Genomic DNA, 15,247 nt, shown 5'->3' with positions numbered 1-15,247 from the left:
AAATTTCTTTCGGGACTTATCGAATGCGCATACGGACATACTGAATGCAAGATGAATTATTTGTCATCGATGAAAACAGAAACAACAAACGGCATTGCTTTAAGCTTTCATCACTGCGGAGAAAAGGCCACACAGGATGAAGAGGATAAGTAGTCTGTCCCCGCTGTTTATTATTGAAACGCGAAGCCGCTAATAATTAATCGGCTGCGAAGAACCGACTGTCTTCTAGCTGCAAAGACCCATCAGTTATCTTAGATTCGAGGAGAAGGCTGGGAAAGCAGGAAATGCTACTGAAAACATTGCTAATGGGAACTGTAGATTTCGCCTTCAGCCTATGAGAACAATTAGTTTAGAGGGCCGGATCATACGTGTCACTGTACCGCTCCTGTAAGTATTATCACATCTCTCTCTCTGGCTTTCTTAAAATTGCCCTCTGCATAAACATACACATCCGTGTCCAGATTCCACTCATTTCCACACAGGAAGCGTTCTTTGCCAGTGGTGAATGCAACCTGAAAATAACAGCCGCGTGACGCCAGATAACTAGCTCAACTTAATGAAACAAAAACATACATATTTCTATAGCTTAATGAGATTTACAGACAATTCTAAATGCCAGAATAAAACTGGCCCCTCACCGTAACGTCTCTAAAGGTCATGCGTTTTCTTCCTTTTGTCGTCCTTCACGTGGGCCGTGCCTTCCTTGCTATTAACATATTCGGGAGGGGTATTCTCGTTTTGAGTCTAGATGCAGGCTTTTTCATGCCGGCATTGTAAAAGCAGTCAGCAAAGAATACCGGAGCAGGTTAGACCAGCTGAGAGTATTCTCTTTTTGGTGATATAGCTGACAAATGTTTATTTCCACTGCTCTTAAATTTGCAGTAATTCCTTCGCAGCTTGCTTCAGCGAAACAATGACGGATGACTTCAGGCAAAAGAAATCTCAAATGGTACGAAAATGACTGAAAGCTTTTCAACGATAATGATTCGAAGATGTGAATTACACGAGTGCACCATGGCGCACAACATAATGTCCACAAGAGCGCGAAACGTCACTGCGAGCTGGTGACGAGGCCGCCGAGTAATCACAGTGGCAAACCAGTTCGACTAGCACCAGGCGGGATGGCAGTGGCAGCGAATCTCATATCATGACCTTCTTGATGCCGTCGAGCGGTCGCAGGTCTTTGGAGTGCTCGCCAAGAAGCCAGAAGGTGTGCATCACCCCTTTGCCCTGCGCAATTGACAAGCATTCGACGTAAGATAAGCAAAAATAAGCGGAACGCCGGCACGCAGGCTGTTGCCACAGCTAAATACAGCGACACCTGCAAAAGGCTCGAGGAAAGCAGTTCTCGACACCTAAGTTCATTACCTTTTAAGTTCGTAAATCTCCAATCCATGAGTATTTATAAATATATGGTTATATCTGCGGGAAGTGCAAGCACTAGCATGGATGATGCTTTACTTGGTTGCGTTCGTACTTCTATTGTGACAAAATATTTGTATTGATTCAATAGATGGGGTTTCATTTTTAGCTGCACGTTTCAGAGGCAATGTTCGTGCCTCAGAACCACAGAAAGAGGTGCACGATTCCCGAAGCCTTATATGCTTGTTTTTAAGATTCCGACAGCAGTGTTGAACTTACACTGCAGAAATGCGAAAGCCTGAGCGTTGCTGCTGCACAGGGTGCATCATGTTTGGCCTCATTATCATCATCAACTAAATGCACCGTCATTATCATCGCTACCATCATCATTGTCATTATCACTAATTGCAGAGTCATTGTCATCGCTACTATCATCCTCACAGTAGACAAGCAGAAGTATGATATGCTTTTAACGATCCCGGGCGTGGCGTAGTTGGTTAAAGCGCGCGGCTGGGGATTCGAGAGATGCAGGTTAGATTCCCTGTGGAGACAGGATTTTTATTTTTCTGATGAGGTCATCATGACGTCATTTTATTAACACCTATAGTGTGACCGGACAGGTGCCGACAGTATGAGCCATTAAAGGCTTTTGCCTTAAAAAATTACGAAGCACTTTGGTGATTAAAGTGTTGAGAGGCGAAAACCTTTGCTTGGCATGCTGCTAGACATTGCGAATGATTGCGAGTGATTGGTTACTGTTTGCAAGTGCTGGATTGCGATTAAAGTAAGCGACAGCTGGTTCTGAGTGTGCTAATGCTTTATTGAAAGACGTGTTGGTGAGGTGCTGGAGGCGCCTAATATTTGGTGACTTCTGTGGTGTCCATTGCTTCAAGGTCGTTCCATTGCTTGTCTGTGAAGCTCTAAGAACCACACAGGTACTATACATTGCTACTGTACAATTGCGGTGCTGATAAGTGCTAATTAGTGTAAATTAGTACCAAATTAGTGCTACCTAATTAGTGTCAACTAGTACGCAATTATTGATATCTAATTAGTGCGAATCAATATGAATTAGTATCCAATTAGTGCTTACTAAGTAGTAATAACTAGTCAGTGTTAATTAGTACCCAGTGAGCTCGAACAAAGCAGTGTTAATTAGCATTTACTAGTTAATGCTAATATTACTTAATTATTTCTAATTACTGTTAATTAGTACCGGATTGGTACTGTTTACATAATGTTGATTTGTGTCCAATCAGCGCCAACTAAATAATGCTGATTAGTCTTTTTGTTACCTTATCAAAGCTACCTAATTAGTACTTATTAATTAGTTTTCATCAGTTCCAAGCAATGTCAACTAATGAGTGTTAGTTCGTACTCATTTTCTGCTGAATAATTAGTGTTGGTTAGTACCCGATTAGTGCTAACTAATTAGTGTTATTTGTTAGGAAGTATTGCGGTTAGTGTATTAACTAGTGACTGATAGCTAGCAACTATTTATGGGCATTTTTGGGTCGCTGCTAAAGGTGTGCACCCTCTGCGAACGGACGACAGTATCAGCCATTAAGGGCTTTCACTTAATATTAATTGGTTTCGTGCGTGTACCTTCTAATTATGTTATTTTGTGGCAGTAAAATACAACAATAGTCTCAGTCTAAGCAATAGTCTGTATAGAAAAATAGTCTTAGAACAAGATCGTTGTAAGAAATCTTTTTTCACTAGTTACAGATGAGAAGAATCAGTTACACGGAACTATGCAGCTTGCTCATTTTGTGCCAAAGTACGGGCCGACCGAAAACTGAGTAATGTGGGAGCACCGTTATGATGCAGTAGGCGCCATACTTGTAAAATAAAGAAGTAAATAAATAAATAAATAACGTGTCGCAAAAGACAATGCTCAGAGGAGTGTTGTATAGTTTTTTTTTTTTTTTTACCGCACGGCTAGGACCTTAGCGCAAAACAAATATTGTAATGCACGATTTTCAACTGGCGTCATACAGATGCTGCAAGTGTGGTGTTGGGCGCATTAACGTTAGAAAAATCTGTTTTTCGACATGACATGAAAGCAATTTCTTGAAAGGATGAAGCAGACAAAGTCGCTCTACGAGAGAGCGAAGGGAGAAAACAGATGTAACGCACTTTTAAAACATTGAATTTGATATTTAGCCTCAAAGGCACAATAACTGTCACATTAACTGCATGTATAAAGCTGCATATCCTTAATTATTCTGGCGAATTTTGCAAGGTGCCGTGACCAACTATTGGCTGCAAGGCAATATGGAAAACATTTCACAATTGCATTTTCGCATTGTTTGAAGCAGTATCTATCGTTAAATGACACATCATGACTATCTGAACATAAGATCTGCTGTTAGAACGGATAAAGCGAACGTAGAACTAATGTGATGGTGTTTTTGCATACCTTAATTTCAATGCCTCCTCGTGGTTCCAGGTGGAAAGTACCAAACCTCTCGAGGACGGTCTTGGTGTCGGGGCTTACGTGAATGCGGAGCGCTAGAAATAAGCATCATGTTTGTTTTTTTTTTTGGCCATAACTCTTAAATCCCAACAGTATAAGACAAAATACAAAAACAAAGACATTTGTTATTCTGCAAAAAAAGTGGCAACAAACCTTCGCCATTTGACTCCATTCTGGAAGCGGTATTTACGGTGTCTCCGAATAAGCAGTAACGGGGCATTTTCTGCCCTACCACTCCCGCGCAGCAAGGACCTGAAAAGCGTACAAAAGCTCGGTAATTTCGGTACGCTTGGTCAATATTGCACATGTATATTTATTCTACTAAGCGATAGTTTGATGTATGCATAGTGGAGAAGCTCAGAGCACAGCTAATTAACTGAAAATGCAGAGTGACACGCTATTAGTTTTGCGCTTATACGTGCCTTTGCTGTGCAACATACTCAATTTTTACGTTATGTTATTTTAGTGCCAATAGTGTTTACTAGTGTTAATAGAATTTACTGCTAACCTTCAAGCTAGAAGAAGTGAGAGTCAAGTTTGGGCTGCAGACGCCACAGACCATTTCGTGCCGGCATAACCGTACTCTCGAAGAAACTTTCTTAATTCATTACGTAGTTGAAGGACACCTCGTAGGTTTGGTAGCGGCAAGCGAGGAAACCATTGACAGAAAACAACACGCATTCTGTGGTTTCAGTGACGTTGACACTCCGGACTCCAAACACTCCTCCGAATGTTTGGGCAACAGTTTTCTCAACCAGTACTGTTGGTAGCTATCGTCACACGGGAATAACTGACGTGAAAGATTCCAGGGTGAAAGTAACGCCACAGTTTGCCGAGTTAAGCAACCGGACGGGCCGTCTTCTTAGCCCTCTTCAGTGTGTGAGTACGAATAAATATAGCCGGTCTTTTTGCCTACTACACTTGCCTCCACATTGCATGCAACGTGTTATGCACAGGCTGTTTTTTTTTCTCTCAATAAAATAGTTCATTCGGAAAATTTTAGCTCTTATTTTTGCGCTGCGGTTATTCCTACTTCTCGATCCTGCCTCATCAGTAGGCAAACGTTGCTTCCTCCTCCAGTTTCTTTATAATCAAATTCATTCCTTAGGCTGAGCAGTAGAGTTTCCTCGCATAAAGCTGCTTGTAATGCCTGGCCTATTCTAAGATACTCTTGCATGAACTAGCAGAAAGCACAAAGCAACACAAATGCAATGACACAGGTGACAGTCACTCTCAGAGAAACGAATTTGCTTTACAGGTATACACTGATGTGAAGTCTGTTTCATGCAATTGAAAAATTATCAGAAGCATTAAATATGTCATGCAAATAAATATAAAATTAATGAACAAGAGCAGAAACAGCCAGATATTAGTAAGCATTGACAGAAAATATTTGAACAAATTATTTTCTCGGCTGCGTTCTGCTATAGCGAGTTGCGCCTTAACGTAGGTTTTGGACAATGGGGCAGGTTGTGGGATAACAGTTTCGGCTTATAATTAGTGGAAAAGGGTTGTATGTGTCTTGTATTAGAACGCAATGCCATTGTAGAATAAAAAAATAACAATGGATGCCGAAAAAAATATTTTTTTTTTTGCAACAACCTAAAATAATACAGGTCACATCGCAGACACTGTCATGTGCTCTAAAAATGCTTTGGAGGCATGCATCATATTAATGTTGGTAATCTTGGGGGATTTTTTTCGTTATAAGAACCTGAATCATGTTTGCTTTAGTCAATGTAGCCTTAATAAACTGCAGTATTGAAGGTGTCAAAAGAGCGGTGCGTTAAACATTTGTATTTAATTTTTTGGCGATATATCGGCATCGCCTGAAAACGTGGTAATGCAGTGGGAAGAAAGCTTTAGTGAAGGTGGCTAGCGTTTTGGTCCTAGCTTAAGAAGAATTCTCTGCCCCATGGTTTTTTTGTTTTTTTTTTTTTTTGCGTTTGAACACTTTCTAACCGCTAACTGTAAAGTTGAGCACACAGTTCGGATTAATGGTTTTATTGTTTCTATCATTGTAAGTTCAGTCTATATTCAAGTTATTTACCTTCGACCAACTTTCATGATATAGTAAGATGAGATTTAGGGCCTGAAGCGCGTAATTTGTTATCATCAAAGTATATTATCTGATTCCGCTGTCGTTTATTTGCATATTAAGCAAAACAGGTCCGAGCACTTTCCTGCGGGACACCACAACTTATAGGCAAGAGAGATGGAAGTGTACTAATTAAATATACCAATTGACTTGGGTTTCGGGCGTTGTTTTTAAACATAACTTTGCCAAGCATTATGTGGACCGGAAGTTTGAGAATTACGAAAGTGAAGCGACGAAACTTGGTTAAAACATGAAAAATGGTCCAAAGAAAACAAGTTTTATTATTTTTCAGTATATTTTGTAATTGTTTATAAGACTGTTGTTAGTCCTGGAACAAAATCGTGCGCCACACACATACATTGTTTTCTTCACAAATAGTTTGTTTTTCTTGCGAAGCAAAAATTGTTCTCTAGTTCTTTCCAGAGCACGGGGAGTACTGAAATGAGTCGGTAGTTCACGGTACAATTAGGCCTCCCTTTTGCATATGCGATATCTCTTTCCTCTTATATTACACTTCACAAAACCCCACTTTTAAGTGTGGTTATATGTGAGTAAGGAAAATAATTGCAAGGCCAACTTAATGAGTTTTATCTGCATTTTAGTTGTATATAATTATTTACTTGTTTGTCTCCATGCAGACATCATAAGCTTCATTAAAATCACTAGGAACCTGTGAATGACAATAATGTAGTAGGAGCGTTGAACCTTATTATCAGAAGAAATCATTGACAAAACTAATATTTAAATCTTACGTCAGTTTTCAGTCTGCTCTTTCCAGGCCGCGTATCCCAAACTTATCAGCTTGTCGATCCAGTACATTGAGGGTGCCCAAGCAACATTGGGACACAGTGAACTGCCGCGAGAAAATATGTGCTGAAAATATGACGTTTTAGCTTTCCGTAGCTGAAAGCTTCGATTTTGTCACTTCTTTAAAGTACAGCGTCCTTCTTAGCGCGTTCGAATAACGAACTGATGCTGACTGTATTATTTTTAAACATTTTGAATAGCTGCCTGACACCGACAAACTAAGCCTTTTCATGCGTCAGATTTCTAGCGGCGATTGTTTGGAACGAATACAGGACAACAGCTTAAATATACCAGAAATGCGTCATTAACGTTAATTTTGTGCAGAATGTTGGGCCAGTAGTCGTTTATGATATCGTGCTTAAATGCTTGTAATGAGGCATCTCTGATGCGCTCAAGAGGAGAACCCTCCTTCGATGGTGTGTTGTAGCCCACTAATCTCGAAAAATGACATCAATCAGGCAGGAAACGGCTCCCATCGGAAGCAGTTTTAACATAAGATAGTACCACGGCGCTATGCAAAATGCCTTGAGTTTGGCTAAATTCGGTATCTCCCCGAGCTCTGCCGATGCCTTCACATGACTACCTAATGGTATCAATACATGAAATGCAGCCCTCGGAACGCTTTTCTCCTTCATTGCATTACATTGAGTCGCTGTGGGGCCATCAACAAATGGGCTTCGTGGGCAATCGACCAAGCACGACTCATGGGACCACACCTGTGGTGCACTCTTTCGCTTGTTCTTGTTTCACCGAATGAATTACTTGTGAAAGTAAGTCGCAGAAGAAATATCTTTAGTGCGTTTTTATTACACGCTTAATGGTCTATTACAAGCAATTGATAGCGTGCAAGATGTGCACTGAATATAGCTTTGGTACAGCTTGTAATTTATGAAATGATCAGCTAAAGCGACTTTTATTTCACACAGAAAATAGTAGAATGTCTCAGTGAGTTTCGAAGCGGCAAATTCGACAACCAATTGTTTTATTCGGAGAACAATAATCTCGTGTTCATTTCCTGCGAAGCATTGAGATTCAAAGTTGCTTCAAAGTTTTGTTGGTTATGATTCACCTCCTATGGTCGGGCGAGGTCTCTGTAGATAAAGTTACGGTTTCTTTTGACATCAAGGCACGGGAAGGGGCAGTTTTGATTCCAGAGGAACTGCGGCTATTGCTTGTTGCTGGCTGAGCCCGACTAATGGCGGACGAGAAGAGCTGACTGGGGCCTTTCCGCTGGTTATTGGCACAACTGCAGAGCCACCGACTGTTTCCTGATGATCTTTACATCTCGCTTATACTATGCATATCCATACTTGGCACCCTGAGACTTTGTCTGTCAAACTGGAGAAAAAATATGCACGCCTCGCTTAACTATTGTACTGCCCAGTAAGAGTATACCACAGTGTGACGTGGGAACGCATATTATCGTCAGTGGCAGGCCTTTACGAAATGGAGCATGGGGGTTACTAATAAATATTTTTGTTAGTAATTACTTTTCAAGATAATAGATAACCGCTAACAAATAATTATTCATAATAGCAATCATAAAGCAAGTGCATGCGATTTCTATAGCTCCAGCGAGCCAAGCGCATCTTTATGGTAATTTCATCTGTTCCGATTCACTCTCTTGCGGCTTCATCACTGACAATTATTTGCCGTGTTACCTTTCGAGATCCGGATTAAGTGCACTTTATCGAATAATATATCAATGAGACGAATGAAGCAAGCATCTACAAACATAAAAGTAAATAAATAGGGAAACAAGAATCAATATCCCTAAGGACGATTACGATAATTCCTGAGAAAACTTTGAGAGCAGCTACTTAAGCGTTTTAGCGATACACTGAGGCAAAGAACGCGAGATCTGATAAGTATGTATGTACAGTTACAAAGAAATCCCTTGTTTTTGTTACGTGTCAAAGAGAACTTAAAGAAGCGAAATATAAGCTAAGAGTTGAGCGCCACGAGTTCTGCACTGCTCGCTCGTGGTTCTTTATCTCCTACTGCGAAAATCTGTTTTGCTCATGACTCTCTTGGTTTAGGATTCCTTCGCTCGGTTACACCGGCACCTATGGCGACGCAGCTCACCTTCCGGACGGGGACATAAGAGGTACGCTGTAAAATAAAACACGGCCCCGAGCTGTAAGGGGACATTAGCACGATACATTCTTAGGTATTAGCTGCAAATAAGAGAACACTTAAAAGAAAGTAAAGAAAGCTCACCGGTGTGTATGCCGATCCTCAGTTTGAGCGTGTCGTCGGGCCTGTGCCTGATGCGAAAGTTTCTTATGGCACGTAGCAAGCTGAGAGCCATGCGGGCCACTTCCCTGGCGTGGTTGTGGCCGTTGCGATCTGGAAGCCCAGACACAACCATGTAAGCGTCCCCTATGGTTTCTACCTTAAAGCAGAACAGGGAGAAAAGCACACACAAGCCAAGCGTCAGCCGTCCGCCTCCCATCAAAGAGTCGGCGCGTAGCATTCACTGCGCGCTCTAATGTCATATCTCTCGGACAGCTCGACACATCTGTCACAGCGATGGTACCCTAACACAAGGTACCTTCGCAAGTACAAGATAGACCTGACAATATCTAAGGAGAGCTAGTTTCAAGGCGTTTTCTTTTGCTTTTGTGCCACTGGCTAACTACGTCTTTGGTAAAGAAGCCATAGACTAAGATTCATAGATACTTGTCAGCGCTGACATCACAGTTGGTAGCGACCAATATCAGTCCAAGAGAAAACAATGAAACAGAATCACTACAGAATTAGCATCTGCATATAAGCTAGCAATGGTCACTGGACATTGCTATATAATTGATGATTGGTACAGCGCGAAGACACGAAGCACACAAGAAGCGAAGCACAACAGACGAGCGCGTCTTCATGCTGTACCCACTATGAAAATGTACCAACTCTCTATCCTACTTCGTTGTTATATAATTTAGTCAGGAAAACTAGATTTTTAAAATGCCCTACCAATAGGGTTTCCACTATGCTGAAAAGCCGTTCTTTGTGTGAGTTTGTCCGGTCCTGCCTCATGCGCATGTCTCTGGCAGCGGTGACACCGCCAGGTCCCTGATTGGTTGGCGTTTTTTATGACGTCACGAGAGCACATGTCTTGGCCGAATATCCCGATGGTGCCAAATTTGGTAGCCATTTTGAAATGAAAATTAAACCAGCCGGGTCCGTTCGAACCCCGAGTTAGACAATTTCTGCTTAGACCATGCGAGCACGGCGGCACAGTTTGGTTACAGCGAAGCTTCCTAGTTTACGCCATAATGTATTGGTCTCGTTCGGCTGAAAAACCGTGGCCGTACCACAGAATTCAGATATCTCAGAATAATCTTGTCGGCAAAATTTCGTACCAAAGTTATCAAGCAACCGTTCTTTGCGTAGCGTTCAGGGTAGCGTCACACAGGTTTCGCTTTCAATTTAGCATCTATTAGAGAATAGGTTTGCGATAGCGATTCAAACCGGCAACGTGTGTACCTCCATTGTATGCCGATAATTGTAAGTTCAGTTGTCCGTCGAAAAGTGAGAGAGATAAGGCCCTTAATTCTTTTTCTCAAAGACCAAATTAAACAAGAAAATATGTATAAAAAAAGCTGCGGAATGAAAAACCGATATTAAAGGTATCGCGTCCACTCTTAAAGCGAAGATTGAGCGTCCGCCTAATTTTCGTTACTCCTGAGAACTCGTTGGTTAATACCTGAAATCAAAGCTGGAATTCACAAAGCTTTCAATTATTAAGTGCACCTTAAATCATACGGTGCACAGAAAATTAGCCATGAGCAGTGGGAGGCGAAGCTGGCTCACACAGAGCTCTCCCTTCAGCGCCAGCTGATTGATCAGGCTTGGAGGGCCGTATTCGCCAATGGTTTCCCGGACCTGGCTGAACCACCCGCGTAATTACTTTGCATAAAGCTTCTCTCTCTCTCTCTCTCTCTCTCTCTCTCTCTCTCTCTCTCTCTCTCTCTCTCTCTCTCTCTCTCTCTCTCAGATTGTATTGTGCCCATTCCATTTCCCTCCTTAAACTGTTTACCGTTGCCTGGTACATCGTTAGTCGGCAGCGTTATCACTTTGCGCAGATCTTAGCACCCTAGCGTTTCGCAAGTCTTTTGAGGATGAGGGTACAAAACTTGCTGTCATCTGATCACTGAGGATGAATATTCCAAAGGTGGTACTAATTTCTTTTCTTCTGTAGTGTACTAGGTTACGTGACACGCAACTTTTGTTAAGTGATATTGGTGATTTTTCTCATAATCAGGGACACGAGCATGCATGACATCGTGAAATATTTGATGACAGACTTGGACAAGAAAATGAGAAAAGCATTTCGTGAGAGAGTATTTCGCTAATACAATATTTGAAAACCGTAGCTTATGCTACAAAGAACATGCCTCTACAATAATAAAGTGGCACGTTTAGCTAGTTGGTCGAACACCTTGCAATATCTTGTTGCCTGCTTTGCTGCCTTTTTGCAAGATGCCGCTTCAAGTAACACCACCGGCAAGTAGAAGTCAAGCAAATCAGTTCCGAAAAACTGTGCGTCGCCTAATACCAAGAAGAGACGGACAACAAAGGACATGCGCTCTCTAACTCCAGTCCAGTCAAGCAAAATGCACTGCACAGTCGCGGTGATTTCATTAGAAGCGTGCAGTGGGGTGGCTTTCAATCAGACGGCTATTGAATATGCACCCAAGGAACAGTGCGATCGAACTCGAACTACAATGAATATTAGCATTTCACGAACGAATGGGTGTAACACACGCAGTGCCTTTATCTGAAGTGGCGAACAAGTCTGGTTTTTTCGAGCTCAATAATCGAAGCTATTCGATCCGGCATGCGCTGCTATGCTGTTTTCAGATGGCACCTCTTTGCGCAAGTGGTCATAGCGTGTACCTCAGTAGCTGTAGCGAAGACATACGATCGCACGTGCTCCCTGGCTTAGTGGATAAATATATGTTGCTTTCGGCTTTGTGCAGCGCGATCTATACCTGCATGAAGCGGTTCGCGTTGCATTAATTATGAACTGCTTCATTATAGCTCTGCAGATTAATCTTTTTTTTTTGTTCAGTCATTTATTCGGCACTGGATGGTCACCATACATATTGAAGCATATAAAATCGCTTTCTTTTCTGACCGCGTCTCAGTCGCTTCACAAAGCAAAAAAGAAAATGTTATGAACAATTCATAACTACGCACTGGGAATGCAATATTTCCTTTTGTTATATTTCCAGCAGTGAAATTTATTCCACACATCGAATGCTGGGAAAGCATGAAGATGGCAGCAGGCAGAAGACGCCTAAACTATCGCGGAGCCAACCACCTACCCAGCATGCTTGGTTAAGAATTGCTAACACTTCATAGGTTCGAATCGATGTAGTTTAATTAAATAATTAGTCCTTCATTACAACCTGTCTGGCAGGGCAGGGCGGAGCTTCACCACTTAGAAAGATTAATTGGTAATTGACCTCTCCAACGACAATGTGCCAGATTATAAGATAGCACGATACTCTCTGTATGATTTGGCGGATACTGCTACATCTTCAGTATTAAGGTTTCCCAGTCAGTACTGAAAAATGGATTCGAGAAATGCAATGTAAGTATGAAATAAAGGGCGAGTACCCAGCGTTACAGCAGCCAAACATTTTTTATCTTCATAAAACTGTTTGTTTAGATGGCAAAAATATTGAGAATATCGCTATCATGAGTGAAATCAACTGACGCCGACTTCAATCGAAGATTGTAAGCCTGAAGAAACTAACTGGAACAATAAGGAAATATAAAGTGGTGTTTGATAGTAATATTAACTTCTGGAGGTCTTAATATGATGCGAGGCAATTTGGACTTCTTTTAATATGATTAAAACGTCCAATGATAACTCTATGATTGCTTAAATCCGGAAACGTGTTTCACACAAGCGAAAGTGCAGTCTACTAGTACCAGAAGCTGAGAAAGTTTGTATGGTTTACAAGCACCGACCGAAAATAAAGGGAAAAAATTGACCGCAAGTAAAAGAAACGCAGTGGAATCCGCAAACAAGGACGTTTTGAAATGTGGTTTTACATCAACCCTTTTACATCAAAGCTATTTCATCAGTGCCTGCCAGACATTCCCCTCGAGGCCTACATCCACGCATTTCGTACCGACACTTCTCGCAATTTTTCCTGGCTGTTCTTTGTCTTGCGTACGTGAAGCAATGTACAAGAACAAAGAGCAGAGGTGGAACGCGCCACTTATTGAATTTTCGTGCACCACTCCCATGCTGGCATCGCCGAAGGCTGAAGCGGGAGGAACTCATGCGTTGAGCATTCGCACGAGTGCTGGCACAGCTCGTCGCTCGCGCATATTTCGCCCCCATTGCGCTACATTTGACGAATTTTTCCGCTCGAGTGGCATTCTTCTGATTCCCGATTTCGCCGCTTCTTGCTCTCGCGCAGTCGGGCGAGGTGGCTTTGGCGCGGGCTCTCTTCCGCGCCATAATCGGGCTAGATTCAAGCCCCCTTTTCGTTCTGTAGTTTTCTGTCCTGCAATTTTCTTACTTGGTGTGCTGAGGAGATACTGAATGCTAGGAGGTACTTGATATCTATCAGGATATTGACTACACCTGTCAGCCAAGGTGACATTTCAGCAGTTCCGGTTTTCGCGAAATTTGCATTCGGTTGAAGAGTGGTGCATTCTTGGTGAATATGGTTATCAGACACCAGGATATCTCCCGTGATAATACCGCCTTCCTCGCGTTTTGGTTGCAGTTTTTTGTGCGTCTGTGTGCCATAGGTACCAGCGAGAATGCTTAAAGACTTGGTTTTATGAACTAGATGTTGGCAAGTAAACAACATTCTCAACACCAAGGTGGTGCTGGTCAAATCAGTTTAAAAAAAAAGTGGAGTCTGCGAAATCAGGCGAGGGTGACAAGACGTGTCATTTTGAGGAAACTCTGAGCGGGGAGGGAGGAACTCTTGCAGTAGTACAAGTAGAGCTGCCGCTATGCTGCTATTCCTCCTGAGCATGCGCTCATGACGCAAAGTATCATTCGGAGCTGCCTCGAAGTTTGCAGTTTTTATAGTATCGATAAAATGCATGATACACTAAATATGTATTTTCGATGCCGATACTCCGATATTCTCATTTTCAGTCCGCGGTACCTAATATCGATACAAAATATATCGAAAGGTAGTATCTAAGATACATGTATATTTGATACTGCCCAAAACTGGCGGTGACGCAGTAGCTAGGGAGCTCGACAGCTGGCCTCGAGCACGCGGTCTAGATGCCCGTCGCCGCGGCCGCGTTACAATGGAGGCCGAACGGAAGGCGCTCGTGCAATATCAGCAAAATATAAAGAGCCCCAGGCAGTCGGAATTAATTCGGAGGCTTCCTCTACGACGCTCCTTACAGGGAAGCTGCGCTCGAGTTGGTGATGACAATGACAATGATGATGATGATGATGATAATAATGCTAGTTAGTAAATTTGTATCGAGTGGACACCAGGTTGCCTGCGTACCACTAGCGCCACCTAGTGGCAGTCGTATCACCCGCTTGGTATGGCGACTGCGATTATCGCGGTTCGAGGCGCGCAAGGGCGGCTGCATAACCATTGAAACTGAACTCATGCTGCTTCGTTTACAAGTGCTGGGCTATGACAAAAATGCTGTTCTTTATTCAATAATGCTGCATTCGTTCAAAAGAAGCGGCGAGTGACAGGACCCATGCGGCTGGAGGAATACAGTTCGTTTCTTGTTTGTGCGCTCTTTTAGCACGTATCATGACGCGGCTTCACCTCTCGTACCGTGGTTAAAAATAACGTTTTATTTATTTACTTTTGTTTCTTGCGAAATCTGAGGTGAGAACGCGGTTTGAAAGGCGCTTGTTAGAATTGCTCGTGAGCTTGAGCTTCGTGCTCGAGCATCACAGTGTTGAACGCGGCTCGGCTATTGCGTGTGATGGGAGGACTGATATCGTAGTCAGCAACCGGAGGCTGAATGCATGAAGTGTGGATATTGCGACCATCTAGGTGGCAAACCCAGGAACTCGACGATTTATCTATACAGTGTTTTGTCGGAAGTGCCAAGGTAGAGGTATTTTGGTTTTTGGTTTTTTATTACTTAGTTTCGAGTTAGCTGCTTACTCATCGCCAAAAACTTTGCTGCAATATTTGTATCAACATACGTAGAAATGAATCATTGACGATGAGGTAGATTTTCTTCATTTCTTCATTTCTGAACAACTTAACAATTTCAAACATCGTGCTGTATGCACTAAAGGCTCGGCCTGCTTCACGATGAATGACTAATTTAACTTATCGCCTTGCCTTTTTTTCTTTTTTTTTAGCCGCGAAATTCTGTGCACCGAGTTTCGAACGCTGCGGGTGCATGCGACTATGCTTCAACGCACTGCCTCATCACACTGTTAAAAGTAATGCCTGTTGCAGATTTCAACCTACGTAGAGAAGGACGCATAGATACTTTTTTTTTTTTTTTTTCAAGTTTGCACGGATTTCCAT

The 15,247-nt window shown here is 42.3% G+C and overlaps 1 protein-coding gene across 1 annotated transcript in view; it reads right to left on the bottom strand.

Annotated features, from left to right (window-relative positions):
- Positions 1-421: 421 nt before the first annotated feature.
- Positions 422-15,247, bottom strand: part of LOC146185575 (atrial natriuretic peptide receptor 1-like) — a 100,812-nt gene continuing 85,986 nt past the window's right edge. Inside the window, exons 20-23 of the mRNA XM_084605557.1 lie at positions 8,967-9,141; positions 3,995-4,093; positions 3,785-3,876; positions 422-1,230 (exon numbers count right to left, since the gene is read on the bottom strand). Of these exons, the coding sequence (XP_084461683.1) occupies positions 1,141-1,230; positions 3,785-3,876; positions 3,995-4,093; positions 8,967-9,141 (456 nt within the window). The 3' untranslated portion in view covers positions 422-1,140. The remainder of the gene's footprint in view (positions 1,231-3,784; positions 3,877-3,994; positions 4,094-8,966; positions 9,142-15,247) is intronic.

Source organism: Amblyomma maculatum, chromosome 6, assembly GCF_055883805.1.
Source record: "Amblyomma maculatum isolate TAMU_Amacu chromosome 6, ASM5588380v1, whole genome shotgun sequence".
NCBI classification, from domain to species: domain Eukaryota; kingdom Metazoa; phylum Arthropoda; class Arachnida; order Ixodida; family Ixodidae; genus Amblyomma; species Amblyomma maculatum.
This window is presented reverse-complemented; position numbering and strand designations above follow the sequence as displayed.